Source organism: Salmo salar, chromosome 13 (genome assembly GCF_965601325.2).
Source record: "Salmo salar chromosome 13, fSalSal1, whole genome shotgun sequence".
NCBI classification, from domain to species: Eukaryota; Metazoa; Chordata; class Actinopteri; order Salmoniformes; family Salmonidae; genus Salmo; species Salmo salar.
Window position 1 is genome coordinate 44,509,645 of NC_138303.1, and position 19,680 is coordinate 44,529,324.

At 41.9% G+C, this 19,680-nt stretch overlaps 1 protein-coding gene across 1 annotated transcript in view; it reads right to left on the reverse strand.

The window, feature by feature from the left end:
- The window catches only part of znf385a (zinc finger protein 385A), a 114,152-nt gene extending 96,246 nt beyond the window's left edge, over positions 1 to 17,906 (reverse strand). Inside the window, 1 exon segment of the mRNA XM_082960119.1 lies at positions 17,342 to 17,906. Within this exon segment, the coding sequence (XP_082816245.1) occupies positions 17,342 to 17,354 (13 nt within the window). The 5' untranslated portion in view covers positions 17,355 to 17,906.
- Between the last annotated feature and the right edge of the window lie 1,774 nt (positions 17,907 to 19,680).

Consider the following 19,680-nt stretch of genomic DNA (forward strand, 5'->3'; position numbering starts at 1 on the left):
AAGAATCACAATACATTAAGATTTGTAAGAATCACAATACATATAGATTTGTAAGAATCACAATACATATATAATTGTAAAAATCACAATACATATAAAATTGTAAGAATCGCAACATATGCAATTGTAAGAATCACAATACATATACAATTGTAAGAATCACAATACATATATAATTGTAAGAATCACAATATATATATACAATTGTAAAAATCACAATACATATAGAATTGTAAGAATCGCAACATATGCAATTGTAAGAATCACAATACATATAGATTTGTAAGAATCACAATACATATACAATTGTAAGAATCACAACACATATATAATTGTAAAAATCACAATACATATACAATTGTAAGAATCGCAACATATGCAATTGTAATTATCACAATACATATACAATTGTAAGAATCACAATACATATATAATTGTAAAAATCACAATACCTCTATAATTGTAAGAATCACAATACATAGAATTGTAAGAATCACAATACATATAGAATTGTAAGAATCACAATACATATACAATTGTAAGAATCACAATACATATAGAATTGTAAGAATCACAATACATATACAATTGTAGGAATCATAATACATATACAATTGTAAGAATCACAATACATAAACATTTGTAAGAATCACAATACATATACAATTGTAAGAATCACAATACATATATAATTGTAAAAATCACAATACATATAGAATTGTAAGAATCGCAACATATGCAATTGTAAGAATCACAATACATATAGATTTGTAAGAATCACAATACATATACAATTGAAAGAATCACAATACATATATAATTGTAAAAATCACAATACATATAGAATTGTAAGAATCGCAACATATGCAAGTGTAATTATCACAATACATATACAATTGTAAGAATCACAATACATATATAATTGTAAAAATCACAATACCTCTATAATTGTAAGAATCACAATACATATAGAATTGTAAGAATCACAATACATATAGAATTGTAAGAATCACAATACATATACAATTGTAAGAATCACAATACATATACAATTGTAAGAATCACAATACATATAGAATTGTAAGAATCACAATACATATACAATTGTAGGAATCATAATACATATACATTTGTAAGAATCACAATACATATAGAATTGTAAGAATCACAATACATATAGAATTGTAAGAATCACAATACATATACAATTGTAGGAACCATAATACATATACAATTGTAAGAATCACAATACATATACAATTGTAAGAATCACAATACATATAGAATCATAAGAATCACAATACATCTAGAATTGTAAGAATCACAATACATCTAGAATTGTAAGAATCACAATACATATAGAATTGTAAGAATCACAATACATATAGAATCGTGAGAATCGCAACACATTTCATATCGACACCTAAGTATTGTGATAATATCGTATCGTGAGGTCACTGGCAATTCCCAGCCTTTTGCTATACGTTTCATAATGTCATGACAACAATGAAAGGAACCCACAACTATACAGGTGACGAATTAACCAATAAGGCCCGAGGGGGTGTGGTATATGGTCAACATACCACAGCTAAGGGTTTTTCTTATGCATGACGCAATGCCTGGATACAGCCCTTAGTCGTGGTATGTTGGACATATACCACAAACCCCCGAGGTGCCTTACTGCTATTATAAACTGGTTACCAACGTAATTAGAGCAGTTAAAATACATGTTTTGTCATACTCATGGTATCTGATATACCACGGTTGTCAGACAATCAGAATTCAGGGCTCAAACAACCCAGTTTATAATATAAAACAGTATAATGGAGTATAATATAATAGAATTGAATAGAACAGAATACAATTCAAACCAGTACTAGGAATTAAAATAGAAACTTAATGGGATCTCTACAATTCAAACTTCCCACATTCTATCATTCTCTATATGAGAATGAAAACGAACGGTGACATCATCAAATAGACTGTTCCAAGTACAGATCAGAACAATTAGTCTGGAGTGAGGCAGCTGTAGTTAGAGGGTTAATGATGCTATTAACACATCTCCTGTCTCAACCTCATTAAGCTGGGCCTCTAGTGATCCCCACACACACACACACACACACACACACGCACACGCACACACACACACGCACACGCACACGCACACGCACACACACACACACATACAAACACACACACACACTAGCGAGGCAGAGCAGAGTGCTTAAATGAGGCAGAAGTCAGGTACTCTGTCTGTCTGTCTGTCTCTCTCTCTCTGTGTCTCTGTCACTATTCTCTAAGCAATATGAACTCACACACCTCAGATGACATAACTCCCTATAATCATTACTGTCACCTTGAAAAACATGCCTGGCGGGGAACAGAGGAGAGGGGGAGCGGCGGAGGAGAGGCGGAGCAGAGGAGAGGGGAGCGGAGAAGAGAAGAGGAGCAGAGGAGAGGGGGAGCAGAGAAGGAGAGGCGGAGCAGAGGAGAGGGGAGCGGAGAAGAGAAGAGGAGCAGAGGAAAGGGGGAGCGGAGAAGGAGAGGCAGAGCAGAGGAGAGGAGAGGGGAGCGGAGAAGAGAAGAGGAGCAGAGGAGAGGGGGAGCGGAGAAGGAGAGGTGGAGCAGAGGAGAGGGGAGCGGAGAAGGAGAGGCAGAGCAAAGGAGAGGGGAGCGGAGAAGAGAAGAGGAGCAGAGGAGAGGGGAGCGGAGAAGAGAAGAGAAGAGGAGCGTTAGCTGTCTCTGAATCAACCCCGGCGTGCATTAAACAATGTGGCCTCTCCTGAGCCGGAGCACATAGCAACACACACACACACACAGCGCAGCTCATAGACCGACACGCATATAGTACAAGACCACACACACACACACACACACACAGCGTCTCTCACAACACAAGTGACAACACATACAGAAACACAGATACACACACACCCCCCCACACACACACATAAAACCCAATCTATGTAGCATGGGGACTTACAATGTTGCGGTAGCAGAGCTCTTGTCCCCTGCAGCGGTAGTGAGTACTAGTATGAGCTTACTAGCAGCAGAGAGCCTGGAAGGAAGGCTTCTCTCTCCCCTCACCCACATGTGGACTATGAGACTTGAATACTAAACAAGATCATGATGCACAGCCTATAATAGATACAAATGAATAACAGTGCTTGTTGGCGTATCTTGCAACAAACTGTACCGTCGTAGCCTTATTCATACACAATTAGGATTTTCCGCACGGAATTGCTTGTGGTAGGAACAGCAAATGTAATCATTTTAGGAACCCTACAGCACCAGAGGAGAACGTCGAAATTCATATGTGACGATGTATAGACCCAATAACCTTCACATGTAACCTTCACAGGACTATTGGTGCCCGGCGAGTTGCAGTATGCGTAGCTGCGTCTCTGTCGTGGGCTGTTATCTGAAACATCTCTCCCTCCTCAACCTCTCCTCGCAGGACAGACAGGGAGGGAAAGGAGAGGAGAGCGGTGAAGAAGCATGGTCATGTCATGTGACCAAACAGATCTTCGCGATATGCTGCCAACGCAATCACTTTGACCTCTCCTGTCATCTGCCTATTCTAACACGTCATATAGATTACTTGTATAGTCCCAATCCTTCTGGAGGAGGCTCCATACATTTGGACTGGTGATCAGTAACACCACGACGGACAGCTTAAGCGTATTTAAGACATTGAATGAATGAGACTATAATAAAAGGATCAGGTTTTGATGGATGATGGTACTGTACAACAGGAACACTTGACCTCCCAAAAAGAACGAGCTGCGGAGGGAAATAAACAACAAAAACTCACCCAAAATCATCCTATGACTTCTCCTTCTCACTGCTCCTCTCGTTTAACAGTGCTCCCTCGTTTCCCCCGGTCTCTCTTTTTTCTCCAAGGGGACAATGGCTCCAAATTCTTTTTATTTTTTTCCCCTCTGTCTCTCTCTCTCTCTCTCTCTCTCTCTCTCTCTCTCTCTCTCTCTCTCTCTCTCACTTTCTCTCTCTCTGGAAAGAGGCAAGCAAGTCAGAGAAGCAGTAGAATTACATGTGATTGGAGACTGCTACTGCTATCGCTCCTACTGTTGCCCATGCTGTCTGTCCTCACCAGGTGACTAGCAGTATGTGAAGGAGGAGATAAGGAGGAGGAGGGGAGGGGGGATAACGCTGGTGCAGTTGTGCTCTCTGTCTGTCTCAGGTAAGCCTGGGGACAGTCGGAGAGAAGAAGGGGGTTGGTGGACGTCAGAAAGAAGAGGGAGGGGGAGCTAACTACCCAAAGTCTAACTATCCAATCACAGAATGAGAAGGAGCTACTGTGGCTAGATCTTCATCTCCAGAGAAGTCAGAAAATGCACTGGTCGTATAACCTAAAGGCACCTTACTTGCGTGCTCTGATTGGCAGCAGCCTCGACAAATGGGAGTGTTGGCAGCCACTTGTCATCATGCAGAGTGTAAGGCATGATTGAGAAAGCGCTGGACTAATAATGTATGTGTGTCCCTCTCGCTCGCCCTCTGTCTCCCCCCTCCATCCCCCCCTCTCTCGTCACCCCTCTGTCCAGAGTATTTGTCGGCTTGCATCTGCCGCGTTCTCTCGTCGTTTATTGCCCCTCCCCCTCATCTCTTTGCTCTTTGACTCCATGTGACCGTGGACTTACAGGATGAACTTTTTTTTCTCCTCTCTTTCTCTCCTTCTCTCTGTCCTCCTCTCACTTTCTAACCTGTCTAGGCAAGGTTACACATTCTGCCGCCACTTTCTATTGCCCTTAAAGGACAGGATTTGGACAGGGGGAATGAGAGAGAGGAGGATGGAAAAAATTTGATGGGATAGAAAGCGACAGAGCGGAGGAAGCAGGAGAAGGAGGGGGAGAGATTCAACGAAATGCAAACTGACAGAGGGATGAAGAGACGTGGATTGACAAGAGAGGTGATGAGGGGACCATGAGGAATGAGACAGTGAGAGAGAAGAAGAGAGAGAGAGAGAGATGGTGGCATAGAGAGGGAGTTTAATTAAGCTGCAGTCCATAGCAATGCAGTAGCTAAAAACACACTGCTTGTGAACGAAAACAAGCAGCCAACTAAATAATGTATCTTGCTATGTCTATACTGAACTCATCCCTTACTTAACAACTGCCCTGAAAAGACTCATCAAGGGCTAGGAGTGTAAGACAAAGAAAGAGAGAGAGGGGGGAGAAATTGAGAGAGGGAGGGAGGGGAGAGAGAGAGCGAGAGAGAGAGAGAGAGAGAGAGAGAGAGAGAGAGAGAGAGAGAGAGAGAGACAGAGAGAGAGGGAGGTGAGAGAGAGAGAGAGAGAGAGAGAGAGAGAGAGAGAGAGAGAGAGAGAGGAAAGGGGGGAGAGAGAGAGAGAGAGAGACAGAGAGAGAGGGAGGTGAGAGAGAGAGAGAGAGAGAGAGAGAGAGAGAGAGAGAGAGAGAGAGAGAGAGAGAGAGAGAGAGAGAAAGACCTTTCAGAAGCACAGAGCCATGATGCCACTGAGAAGTGGACAGGAGGTTAAAAAGAAGGGCTTAATAAAACAGAAAAAAAATGTATCCCCTTGGGTTCCAAGCACACAGTGCAAACACACTGAAACACGTGGCCTAAGGCTAGCTAGATAAACAAGCCTGTCTTGTATAGTGCCTTGTTGCCTTCTCTCGTCCTCCTTTCCATCTCTCTCTATCTCTCTCTCTTTCCCTTTGTCTCAGGCTCTCTATTCTTCTCTCTCACGTCCCTCTACCTAGCTCTCCCTGTCTGTCTTTTTTTATGCCTTCTTCTGTTCTGCTCTCTCCCTCGCTCTTTCTCCCTCTCACCCCCTCTCTCCCTGTCTCAGACTCGCTCTCCCTCCCTCTCTCACCTTGTGTCAGTCTCTCTCTCCCTCTCTCCCTCTCCCCCTTTCTCTTGCTCTCTCTCTCCCTCTCTCAGGCTGGGGCAGTGTGTGTGTGAGTCAGAGAGTCAGAGAGTGGTGCAGTGAATACTAAAGAGTCTGCCTGACACCTCTAATACCTCACTGCTGCACTACACAGCAGAAACACTCCACGCACCAAACACACACACACACACACACACACACACACACACACACACACACACACACACACACACACACACACACACACACACACACACACACCACACACACACACACACACACACACACACACACACGCTCACACACACACACACTGCTTTGTATGTAAACACACACAAATATTAGGAGCCACAAACACACATACATATGTAGGATCTTAATTTGAGCCAGTCTGCTACAGCAGGAAAATAATCCTGCGGCAACAGGAAATGTGATTTGTTATGTGGATTATAATTCATGGACATTTTTGTAGAGAAAAATCAAGTCTGAAATTTCAAAGTGGAAATGACCAACTTCAGAAGCCTTTTTAAATCTCAAATACACTACACATTTTAAAAGTTCTCCTGTGACAGGGTGATCAAATGAAGCTCCTACATCTGCATGATACATACAAACATAATGCAACTCCAGTCAAACACACTACAGAAATCACCTCCATGCTGCTGTGGGAAAGTAAAGTGTAGGAAAATCCATTATCTACAACAGTTTAAGTTTCGGCCTAGGGACCCATAGATTGGAAATGTAGTTTTGATCCCAACTTTGCAATGGGAGGACATACTGAGTCTCTAGGTCTGGTCTTAGTGTGTGTGAGACCTGGGCAGTCAATCTGGCTCAATAACTGTTATTGTCATGATGTCTCTGTATGTGCCTGTCCCTCCCTGCAGTTCTCAGGACAGTGGTAGCCCTGTCCCTCTGGCGGCGTCCCAAATGGCACCCTATTCTCTATGTAGTGCACTACTTTTGACCAACGCACTATGGGCCCTGGTTAAAAAGAAGTGCACCATAAAGGGAATAGGGTATCATTTGGGACGCATCCTGTGTCAGCAGAGGAGGGGGATACAGTTTCCTCATTAGTACTGTTGCTATCAATAATTCAACTCCAGGTCTTGTTGGGCTCAATGGTCCGAACGCTAATGTGCTGTCAGGGCCCCACAGTGGCACTGTGTGTGTGTGTGTGTGTGTGTGTGTGTGTGTGTGTGTGTGTGTGTGTGTGTGTGTGTGTGTGTGTGTGTGTGTGTGCTAGAGCAGGCCTTAATGGATGTCATGATGAGAGGGTGAAATAGGAGCATAGGGATCCTCTGTCACCTCACCCATGGGTGGGGGTTAGAGGTGGAGGGGAGGGCGGTGTGATGATGGGTATGGTCCACTGAAGCCTGTGTCTCTGCCCTTCTGCCCTAAGTGTGCACTTGTTCACTTCCACTCCGTTCACTGCTTTAATGGTCCAATGCATCCGTTTATATCTCAATAACAAATCATTTCTGAGTAACAATTAAGTACCTTCCTGTTGTTGTTTTCAATTAAAATAGTACAAAAAAAATTGATTGTTAGCTAAAAGCTATTTCTCAAGCAAGAATTATATTACATTTTTGGCCTTTCAAAAATATTCAGTGACCAATATAGCCACCATTATTTTCAATAACTGCTATGAGCCTTCCATCCATGGTGTATGTCAGTTTCTTGATCTGTTCACGATCAATTTTCGCTGAAGCAGCAACCACAGCCTCCCAAATGCTGTTCAAAAAAGTGTATTGTCTTCCATCACTGTAAATCTCACGTTTGAGAAGGGCCCACAAGTTCTCAATAGGATTTAAGTCAGGTGAGGAAGGGGGCCAGATCATTATTCAGGCATCTTTGAGGCCCTTGCTGGCTAGCCAAGCAGTGGAGTACTTGGATGCATGTGATGGAGCATTGTCCTGCATAAAGATCATGGCCTTCTAGAATGCTGAGGACTTCTTCCTGTACCACTGTTTGACGAAAGAATCTTCCAGAAACTGGCAGTAGGTTTGGGAGTTGAGTTTCAGTCCATCTTCAACCCGAAAAGGTCCAACTACCTCATCCTCAATGATAGCAGCCCATACCAGTACCCCTCCTTCACCTTGCTGGCACCTGACTCAAAGTGGTGCCCTGTGTCCATTACTGATCCAGCTACAGGCCCATCCATTTGGTCCATCAAGAGTCACTTTCATTTCATCTGTCCATAAAACCTTTGAAAAATCTGTCTTCAGGTATTTCTTTGCCCAATCTTGACGCTTCAACTTGTGAATCTTATTCAGTGGTGGTCTTGTTTCAGTCTTCTTGACCTTGGCCATGTCTCTGAGCACTTGACACCTTGTACTTCTGAACACTCCAGGTAGGTTGCAGTTCTGGAATACGGTGGCACTGGAGGATAATGTGTTTCTGGTAGTTTGACGTTTAATTCTTCTCAAGTCTTTTGCAGTTAATTTGCGCCTTTTCTTCGCCATGCGTTTTTTGCGCCCCAGTTGACTATTCGCAACAAAACGTTTGAATGTCCGGTGGTCACACCTCTATAGTTTAGCTATTTAAAGAGTGTCGCATCCGTCTGAAAGGCATTTTACATTTTTGGCTTTTCAGTGTCAGTTAAATTTGTTTTTTGCCTATTTTACCTGAGGTAATGAGGCTGCCTAATAATTATGCACACCTTGATATAAGGTGTTATTCACTTTCGCCACTCCCTCCCTCATTACACAAATACATATCACCTGAAAATGATTCAATCCAATAAGCATTCAAGTTTATATGGTTTGGAGTTCGAAAATGTTAATAGAAACAATGATAAGATCAGAATAGTCACTTGCCTAATAATTGTGCACGCAGTGTAGATGTTATTGGCAGAGAAGAGGGCAAACTCTCTTTGTTATTGGTCTATTAACTTATATCGCCTGATGATGTCACCAGGCAGTCCGAAAACTCCACCCTTCCAACCAAGCTGAAATTTCTGGCAGTCTTTTCAAACAACTCTTACAGTAAAAAGGGCATTATCATCATGTTCACAATTTCACAGTATTATTCCAACCTCATAATGTGGAAAAAATATATAAAACACAAACAAATCAAGTTTTTGACTGCACTGCCCCTTTAAAAATAAAGGAGCAGTGTAATAAATATGGTGTGAACAGCTAATACTGCCCTTCACAGCTCTCCACTGTAGCTAATACTGCCCTTCACAGCTCTCCACTATAGCTAATACTGCCCTTCACAGCTCTCCACTGTAGCTAATACTGCCCTTCACAGCTCTCCACTGTAGCTAATACTGCCCTTCACAGCTCTCCACTGTAGCTAATACTGCCCTTCACAGCTCTCCACTGTAGCTAATACTGTCCTCCACAGCTCTCCTCTGTAGCTAATACTGCCTTTCACAGCTCTCCACTGTAGCTAATACTGAGCTAATACTGCCCTTCACAGCTCTCCACTGCAGCTAATACTGAGATAATACTGCTCTTCACAGCTCTCCACTGTAGCTAATACTGCCCTTCACAGCTCTCCACTGTAGCTAATACTGCTCTTCACAGCTCTCCACTGTAGCTAATACCGCCCTTCACAGCTCTCCACTGTAGCTAATACTGCCATCACAGCTCTCCACTGTAGCTAATACCGCCCTTCACAGCTCTCCACTGTAGCTAATACTGCCCTTCACAGCTCTCCACTGTAGCTAATACTGCTCTTCACAGCTCTCCACTGTAGCTAATACCGCACTTCACAGCTCTCCACTGTAGCTAATACTGCCCTCAACAGCTCTCCACTGTAGCTTTTGGGGGTTAAATTTGTGCTACAGACCTGGGTTCAAAAGTAGTATTATTCTTTCAAATACTGGAATCAATGGAATAGTCCCAAAAGTGCAAACCCTGCCCATCCGGCAGTCTAGGCAGGCTCAATCAGATGCTCACACAGACTATTTGAAAGAAAATCCATCCTATTTGGATCCAGGTCCTGTTGTGTGATTGTCAGAAATGGACAGCTCAGTAATCTGAGGCTAATGCCCTGAGAGCGAGAACGTAATGTGGTGTTGGGTGAGCCTAAACCACCAACATCTCTGTCACCAGCTGGAGGGATGGACACTCATCTTTCCACATGAGGGTTAGAGTTAGCCACCTGCAGAGTGTCCCGGTGTCACCCAGCCAACCTGTGAGACGTCATCACATCACAGGAGAGGACCTATGGATGTCAGTGTCACAAACATGGCTTGGCAGACCTGATCCCCCCAGGTAGCGAGAGACGGACCGAGCAACTGCGAGCTAAAGTAGCCCCTGACTGTGATGAGGCTCTACTGCTCCCTAGTTGTAGGACCCTGTCAACACAGTATCAACTATTTTTAACAGAACACACAGGCGTGTTCAGTAGGCAAAGGTTGTGGAACATTGCAGATAGAAATGCCGTGAATAGAGCTGGTATGATCCCGTGTTTTACATTTAATTACACAGCATTGTGCCCTGCTGAACGTAGCACGGGCACCACAGAAGGTGCCACTTCATACCACTCACACAGTTTAGACAGGGGCCGGACTGAAAAGGGTCACATGTAAACTAAGACATCCATTTTCCCAGAACTTCCTTCTGATGCCCACTCATAGGACCGGACAGGAGAGGACAGGGGTAAATAAGGGAAAAACTGAAGTTATTAAAGATGGTGGAAGAGGTTAGGGCAGCAGGTGGTTAAGAGCGTTGAGCCAGTAACCACTGGTTTGAATCCCCAAACCGGCTAAGTAAAAAATCTGTTGATTTACCCTTGAGAAAGGCACTTAACCCTAATTGCTCCTGTAAGTCGGCTAAATGACTAAAATGTAAGTCATTGTACCAGACCTTAAATCCGAGAAAGCTCTCATCAGTCCAAAACAGTTCAATGGATTTTCCCCTCAAAATAACTCCCCAGCTGATACAAATACTATGGGGAAATAATGTGTTATCTGAAAATGTCGAGACCAGAGTTTGGTACTTTCCTCCATGTTGTAGGAACCACCACAAGGCACAAGTAAAGAACAAGGTTTGAGTGTAGAGAGTCACATTTCATATTGACTAGTTCATAATGGCTGAAAAGTCCCCTCCTGATTCAGTTTCAATAAATACGCACGGGGTTTCACGCAAATCATTGGTTGATGTAAATAGGGGGCTTTTGCGAAAATGTCAGAATACGCCCTTGGTGAAATAATGTGTCATACTGTAGATTCAACAAACCTCAAAAGACAGTTTGACCTCTAAGATATTCACCCCCTAGGTGCCACAACACTAGCTCTTGTCCAGGGCGTAATGCAAACCACTGTTGCTTGTGCGGCTAGCTAGTACACACAAGCTAGGAACCACAGTTCTGTAAGGTTATCACAGTTTTGTGTTTTTATATTCGTTTTTCGATTTATATTTGAAATTCAGTTTAGTTTCAATACATTTTTCAGACCTGATTTGCTACTTTTTATTTAGTTTTAGTTGTATACAAATATTTATATTTCGTTTTTATATGATTTCATTTCAGTTTTATTGTTAATGACAGAAAGCATGTGTGTCACATCCTGACCAGCAGATGGAGCTATTGTTTTAGTTTTGGGGTCAGGACGTGGCAGTTTTGTGTATGGGGAATGTTTGTATTGTTGATTGGGACTTCCAATTGAAGGCAGGTGTGTTGAGTTGCCTTTGATTGGAAGTCCTATATAGGTGTGTGTGTTTTTCTTTGGGGTTGTGGGTGGTTGTTTTTGCACTGCGTTTCTAGCCTGCAGAACTGTAGCTGTTGGCACCTTTATTGTATTGTTAAGTTGATGCTTTACTCCTTATTTGTAATTAAATATGAGTATTCACATACCTGCTGCGCCTTGGTCCATTTATGAAGACAGCCGTTACAATGCGTGGGAGGCTAGGAGCTATTTGTGTTGTATAGTGTTTGTGTTTTTTGTGATGTCACTTCTTGCCACTGGGGGCAGTAATACATAAGGTGATGATGGGTCAGGTCATAGGTTAGTTCATGTTTAAATTCTTTCAAGTCAATCTCAATGTGACTTGGCTTTAAAAGGAATAGCGCCGAGACTGGTGCAAAAAATATGGTGGAAGGAAACTTTCTCTCGCCTATGTTTACACCAATCCAATGGTTTTTTTTTATTTTTATTTTATTTTATCCAATCCAATGCTTTTTAACTTTAGGTAGTATATGTAAGAAGATTCAAGTTAGCTAGTGATAGTCGTCAATAGTCGTCAATACTGACAAGATACTGGACTAATTACTAATAATGGGAATAAATGTCCGCAAAAGTGGAAGGCATGCGGGGAGGAGGGGGATCAGGCGGGGACATTCTAGCCAATGAGAGGGCAGATACGGGTGTGAACAACAGGCACAACTCTGATATAAAACTGTTTTTCTCAAAGTTGCCGGAATGCCACGTGCGTCCACTTAAATCAGTACATCCGTAACAACCTAAACATTACTAAACTTATATTCGATCAAATAAGCCTCACCTAGCTAATTAGCAATTCATTTTTATTTTGACCACACGCTTTCATTGACCTCCATACCAAAAATCTGCACTTCCTCTTGCTTCGGACAGATTTTGGGGCGGAGTCAAGCCTCTCGATTCTCCGCTTCCTCTCTGTAGCGATTCCCAAACAAAAAAAATCTGGCTACATTTACCAACCAGCTTCAGACGCTTGAAAAACCCATATAAAATCCCATTCGATTTTTCCCCAAAGTTTAGAAATAAAACTGAATACAATTCATGATGGTTTTTATTTTATTTTAGTTCGTTTTGGAATCAAAGATAATAGTTTGAAGTTTTTGTTTTTCAAATGGGTTTGTTTATAATTTATTTATTTTTGATAACTAAATAGTTTTTTTATAATTAGTTTCAGTTTAAGTTTCAGTTATCGTTTACTAAAATAATCTTGCTGTACTGTACAAAAACCGGACTGAGGAACCCAGCTAGAGCTACTGGAAAATCAGATTCTCTATACCAGTGCTTCTTAAACCTCTTCTTGGAGACGCTTGATGATTAGTTGACAAGTTGCATCAGGTGTGCTAGCTCTGGAATAGATCAAGTACATGGAACGGCTGGGGCTCCAAAAGGAGAGATTTGAGAACCACTGCTCTATATACCAACATAAGTTATTTCATAATGCCTTTTCCTGGTTTGTAGAGGTTTGCATACCGACGATTACATCAATGATTTTATTTTGTATTGGTGGTTAGGATGGTGGGTGTTAGCGTGATGGAAAGGACCTTTGTAGCCCTCTGAGTTTCCATTGAAACAGACAGAACCTGGGAGTCTGAAAGGATAAGCATATCAGTTTGGATTTCTGAGATGTGATACCACTAAATAAAGACTATTGATCAGGTAGGAATACAGTGCATTTGGAAAGTATTCAGACCCCTTGACATTTCCACATTTTGTTACGTTACAGCCTTATTCTAAAATGTATTAAATTCCTTCGACCTCATGGTTTAGTTTTTGCTCTAACATGCACTGTCAACTGTGGAACCTTATATAAACAGGTGTCTGCCTTTCCATATCATGTCCAATCAATTGAATTTATCACAGGTGGACTCCAATCAAGTTGTAGAAACAACTCAAGGATGATCAATGGAAACAGGATGCACCTGAGCTCAAATTCGAGTCTCGTAGCAAAGGGTCTGAATACTAATGTAAATAAGGTATTTCTGTTTTGAATTTTTTATACATTGTCCAAAACCTGTTTTCGCTTTGTCATTGTGGGGTATTGTGTGGGGCCAGGCCTATGTACAAACATAGCAACGATCACTAAAATAGCGTACATACTTCTTTGAATGGTATTAATGAATCGATTATTAACAACAGCTGAGGGGGTGTTCTAGATGCGTGTGTGTGTGTGTGTGTGTGTGTGTGTGTGTGTGTGTGTGTGTGTGTGTGTGTGTGTGTGTGTGGTGTGTGTGTGTGTGTGTGTGTGTGTGTGTGTGTGTGTGTGTGTGTGTGTGTGTACTGTGATGTCAGGGGATTCACCCTGGTCCGTAGAGGCTGAGAATGTTGATGTTGACCGTTATTCTCTCACACATCCCTGTTGTTTTCACACTGCACCTTGAAGACAGAATGTCTCTCTCTCTGCCTCATCTCTCTCTCTCACACACACCACACACACACACACACACACACACACACACACACCACACACACACACACACACACACACACACACACACACACACACACTCAGACACACAGGTCCCATCTAGCCTCAACCACCATATTCCTACATGAACTACCCAACCCAAGATAGCCTAAACAGTATGTCTGAATACTGCCAGATGCCTGAAACAAAAACACACATACCTCAGAGGAAGAGACAATTGCTTCTGAATTGCCATTGTGACATGTTGTGTACATTTGAAAATAAATGTCATTTTCTGGAATAGCTTTTTGTATTGTTCCATAGTTCCTCAAGGAGTGACGTTTCACTGCGGTCACGTGGGTCGTACTAGTGTACGGATGTGAAAATCCTTCAAATCTGCCATTGGTGCCCATTTAAATTAGCCCCAAGGTTGCCTTGTTAAATTCGGTTCATTCTCAAACTAAACACCATGACTGCATTTTCATAAGCTGGGAATGTTGTTTGAAATGTCCGATACACCATACTTTGGTGATATTGTAATGAACCTATTATATACCACAAAATATACATTTTCATGTGCAGTGTGCTATAACACTCATTAAGACAGAATGGTAGAATAGCTAGCATAGCTAGCCATCGCTAGCATTCACTGGTTGAATTTGAAGTAACTTTTGAGTGTAATGGAGTTGACTGGTGACTATAGCATGAACATACAGTACCAGTCAAAAGTTTGTACACACCCACTCATTCAAAGTTTTTTTTTTTCATTTTTACTATTTTCTACAATGTAGAATAATAGTGAAGACATCAAAACGAAGAAATAACACATAACACATGGAATCATTTAGTAACCCAAAAAATGTTAAACAAATCCAAACAAATGTTATATTTGAGATTCTTTAAAATAGCCACTCTGCCTTGATGACAGCTTTGCACACTCTTGGCATTCCCTCAACCAGCTTCATGAGGAATGTTTTCCCAACAGTCTTGAAGGAGTTTTGACATCTGCTGAGCACTTGTTGGCTGCTTTTCCTTCACTCTGCGGTCCAACGAACCCCAAACCAGCTCAATTGGGTTGAGGTCGGATGATTGTGGAGGCCAGGTCATATGATGCAGCACTCCATCACTCTTCTTCTTGGTCAAATAGCCCTTACACAGCCTGGAGGTGTGTTGGGTCATTGTCCTGTTGAAAAATAAATGCTGTGGTAGCAATGCTGGTTAAGTGTGCCTTGAATTCTAAATAAATCACTGACAGTGTCACCAGCAAAGCACCCCACACCATCACACCTCCTCCGCCATGCTTCACGGTGGGAACAACACATGCGGAGATCATCCGTTCACCTACTCTGCGTCTCACAAAGACACGGTGGTTGGAACTAAACATGTGGACTCATCAGAACAAAGGACAGCTTTCCACCGGTCTAATGTCCATTGCTCATGTTTCTTGGGCCAAGCCAATCTCTTCTTCTTATTGGTGTCCTTTAGAAGTGGTTTCTTTGCAGCAATTCGACGATGAAGGCCTGATTCACGCAGACTCCTCTGAACAGATGATGTTAAGATGTGTCTGTTACTTGAACTCTGTGAAGCATTTATTTGGGCTGCAATTCCTGAGGCTGGTAACTCTAATGAACTTATCCTCTGCAGCAGAGGTAACTCTGGGTCTTCCTTTCCTGTGGCGGTCCTCATGAGAACCAGTTTCATCATAGCGGTTGATGGTTTTTGCGACTGCACTTGAAGAAACTTTCAAAGTTCTTGAAATGTTCCGTATTGACTGAACTTCATGTCTTAAAGTAATGATGGACTGTCATTTCTCTTTGCTTATTTGAGCTGTTCTTGCCGTAATATGGACTTGGTCTTTTATCAAGTAGGGTTATCTTCTGCATACTACCCCTAACTAATTAGCTCAAAAGCATTAAAAAGGAAAGAAATTCCACAAATGTACTTTTAACAAGGCACACCTATTAATTGAAATGCATTCCAGGTGACCACCTCATGAAGCTGGTTGAGAGAATGCCAAAAGTGTGCAACGCTGTCATCAAGGCAAAGGGTGGCTACTTTAAAGAATCTAAAATCAAAATATATTTTGATTTGTTGAACACTTTTTCGCTTGCTACATAACTCCATGTGTTATTTCATAGTTTTGATGTCTTCACTATTATTCTACAATGTAGAAAATATTTAAAAAATAAAAAATAAAATTTGAAAGAGTGGGTGTGTCCAAACATTTGACTTGTACTGTATATCATTCTCGACATTTGGACGGGAGCCATAATCCAGTCATAATACACCATTTTTTTTTAACTATGTGTATCGTTAGGGCCTGATTTCAGGCTTGGCCAAACTGCTTTCATTGGGGAAAGATTGCTACCGTACTCCACTTGCATGATTTTCTTTGAAAACTTAACTTCGCCATGTGGAGCTATAGAACTCTTTGGATTCTATTTCAGAACCTGGTAAGGACATTCTGGGGGTCAGATGAGCAAGGCCAGGCGGCCAACAGGAGGAGGTCTTCCTCGGGGTCGTTGGCGAGACATGGCTCTGCAGTGACATGTTGTCACTGACTCTGTCACATGGTTGACATCACAGGCCACATGTTTTTACATAGTCACTAGTGAAAGTCTACACACTCATGCCTCATGCAGACTTAACATTTTGCTGCATTAAAATTAAATCTAAAAAGAAAGAGAAATTATACAACATTTTCTAAACACGTCTTCACTTTGTCATTATGGGGTATTGTGTGTAGATGGGGTGGGGGGGTATTTGATCCAATTTTGAAATCAGGCTGTAACAAAACGAAATGTGGAATAAGTCAACAGAACACACACGCGTACACACACACTAAAATCAGCCCAGTCTAAATCTCTGCTGTTACGTTCCAAGGCAGAGGTGGAGTGGTTTACAGGTGAAGCTGTCGCTACTGTTGTCAGCTAGCCATTACCGGTATATGTGTATATTAGGTTGACAGATCCAGACTCTGAAATCAAACACCATGTATGTATAATATTTGGTCCATGAAAACATCTCTGAAGATTACCGACTGGTTCAATATGTGTTTGGAAAGATCAAGGAACTTGTTCGAATGAAATTGGAAGTCAACACAAATCAGCCATCTAATATGACACCGTTGTCACTTAGAACTGACATTAAAGTTCATCACAAAGTCAGACAGCTTCACATAATCCTACTATTACACTGTACTGTATTTAGGTTCTAAATAAGGGGTTATATTTACAATTTATTGTATCCAGACTACAAAGACGCGGACCATTTTGCTCAAAAGATATCTCTTCTGTGCAGTGTTTCACCCGACAACAACTACTCAAGACCACCATAACAATTCAGTAGGCTATTGTCGCACCACAGCGAGAGCCAAACAGATAAAGCAAAAAAAAAGCCTTACCTGAAGGCCACATTGCCAGCTCTCTCTCTCTCTCTCTCTCTCTCTTTCTCTCTTCCTCACTCTTTTTCTCTTTCTCTGAGTCCTCCCCTCTGTTCTTGGTTAGCGACACCAACCCTCAGTTCAGTCCCAGTCCAACCGCACAGCACCTCCACCGGAACTATTTCCTGTGTGAAATCCCTCCTGGCTTGAAACTTTTCAGGGGTTTAAGACATAATACATCGCTGGTCACTGGAAGGCCGGCATGACAAAAAGAGAACGCAAGGAGAAAAAAGATTCAGACATTTCAAAGATTCTGGTCAATTCCGAGAGTCAAAGCAGGAACGTATGCAAGCGCATACCTCACGCTGAGGACGTTAGCAATGTGGAAAAGAGACCACATGTTGTCACATCTTGTCTTTCACACCCACCTTCTTTCCCTCCCTCCCTCCCTTTCGCTCTCTCTCCCTCCCTCCTTCTCGCTTTCGCCCCGGTGAGAAAACGAAACAAATGCAGGAGATTCCGGCAGCTAATCCCACCAGAGCCTTAATATGTGAGGACAACTGTGTCGAGAGAGGGAGAGAGAGAAGAGATAGAGAGGGAGAGAGAGGAGAGAGAGAGGGAGAGAGAGAGAGTGCGGGTGAGAGAGGGTGTAAAGACTGGGAGGGAGGGAGGAGAGTCAAGTGTCAATAAAGAAAAGAGAGGAACCGTACGGGCACGGAGATAAATGCCTACATGTCAGTCTATCGAAAGCAGAAGATCTGTCGTACAGTATGCTAATGGAGTCTATGAATAATCTGGCGGTTGACGGAGTGGCTGACAAGTCACCCAGAAGGGGCAGCCTTTAGGAAAGGACTAGGATAGCCTGATCCCAGATCTGTTTGTGCTGTCTTGTCAACTACTATGTTTGTCACAGTCATTAAAGTTGACAAGACAGCACAAACAGATCTGGAATCAGCCTAGGGCCATGGCCAGGGAACAAAGCTGAGAATAAAGCTCTGAGGCCCTGTAATAAAGAAGACCAGTGTCTTGTACTGTACAGTAGGAAAAGTCTTGTCACATACAAGTTGGCACTGGCAGACAGACAGCTAATATGGAACATCTATCTAAACCAGAAAGCTCAATGCCTGAAATGTACATCAAATACAATCCCATACCAAACTAATGTTATTGAAGGTTGATAAAGCACCCCAACAAAAACAACAATAAGAACTTTGTGGTACATACAGTATCAGCAATCCAACTACATATTCACACAGCCGTGAACAAATGTGTCACCATTCACGTCCAATCATACACTCCTCCAAAATAGTCATCCATAACCCTCCTGTGACTGCTTACTCAGTGATTCACAGAGGCATATACATCCCCATCAGCTGCATTGCACATTATCCTGATTTAAGTGGTGCATATTCACACCAGTGCTCTACCCAAGGACTCGGGCTGTCTCCCTTCAGCAGAAGGGCAGAGGGGGAAACAATTTGAAGCAGTAAGCACATTTCACGAGCCAAGGGTAAGGGGATAGGGTTACTGTAGGGGTACAGGGCGACGACTGTCCCTACCTCTCAGTAATAAACAGGCTTGTAAAGTTCACACCACAAACAGTTATAGCTGAGTGCTATTTCTCGGACATCTAACCCTAACCCTATATCGTTACGTTTTATGTGTACTGACTAGGAGGCCGAGGCAACCGATATTTTATGACATTTCTCTTGAGCTCTTGTTTTGAATGTTGATTATGACTTAAGTATATTTTAACACTGAAATAGTGTGAAAAGTCAGGTTTTGCTATTGTGATCATGTGAAAGTCATGAATAGGATTTGGATCTATTCGTCACCAACCATTCAACGCCATCTGGTTATGTGTGTTTCAGGGTTGGGATCAATTCTGTTAAAAAGAAAATTCTAACCATGAATTGGAATTGAATTTGAAATGGCCACACCTCACATGAAGCAGAATTTGAATTTAATTTGAATTCAATAGAGACGTAAAACATGAAAGTCTCATTCATTTGACAAATATTTTATCTAAAGGATATGCCACTTATTAATGCAAAGAATATACATACCATTTCAAATATTAGAACTCAAAGATGTCAAAGAGCATTTATTTTTTTGTCATGATGTTAGATTGTCATGATGTTAGATTGTTCCCTTCCATTCTACAGTGTTTGATGATTTGATCTAATGCGTTCCAGGGAAGAAAAAAAAAAACGGATATTTAAATTAGGAATTATTAAATTTTTAAATGATTATACATTATTTAATTATTATGAATGATTATACACATTAAAAACATGATTTTAGAATATTTTCAGACCACTGTAATTATGTAAAATAGTTGTAGCATAATCATTTTTAAA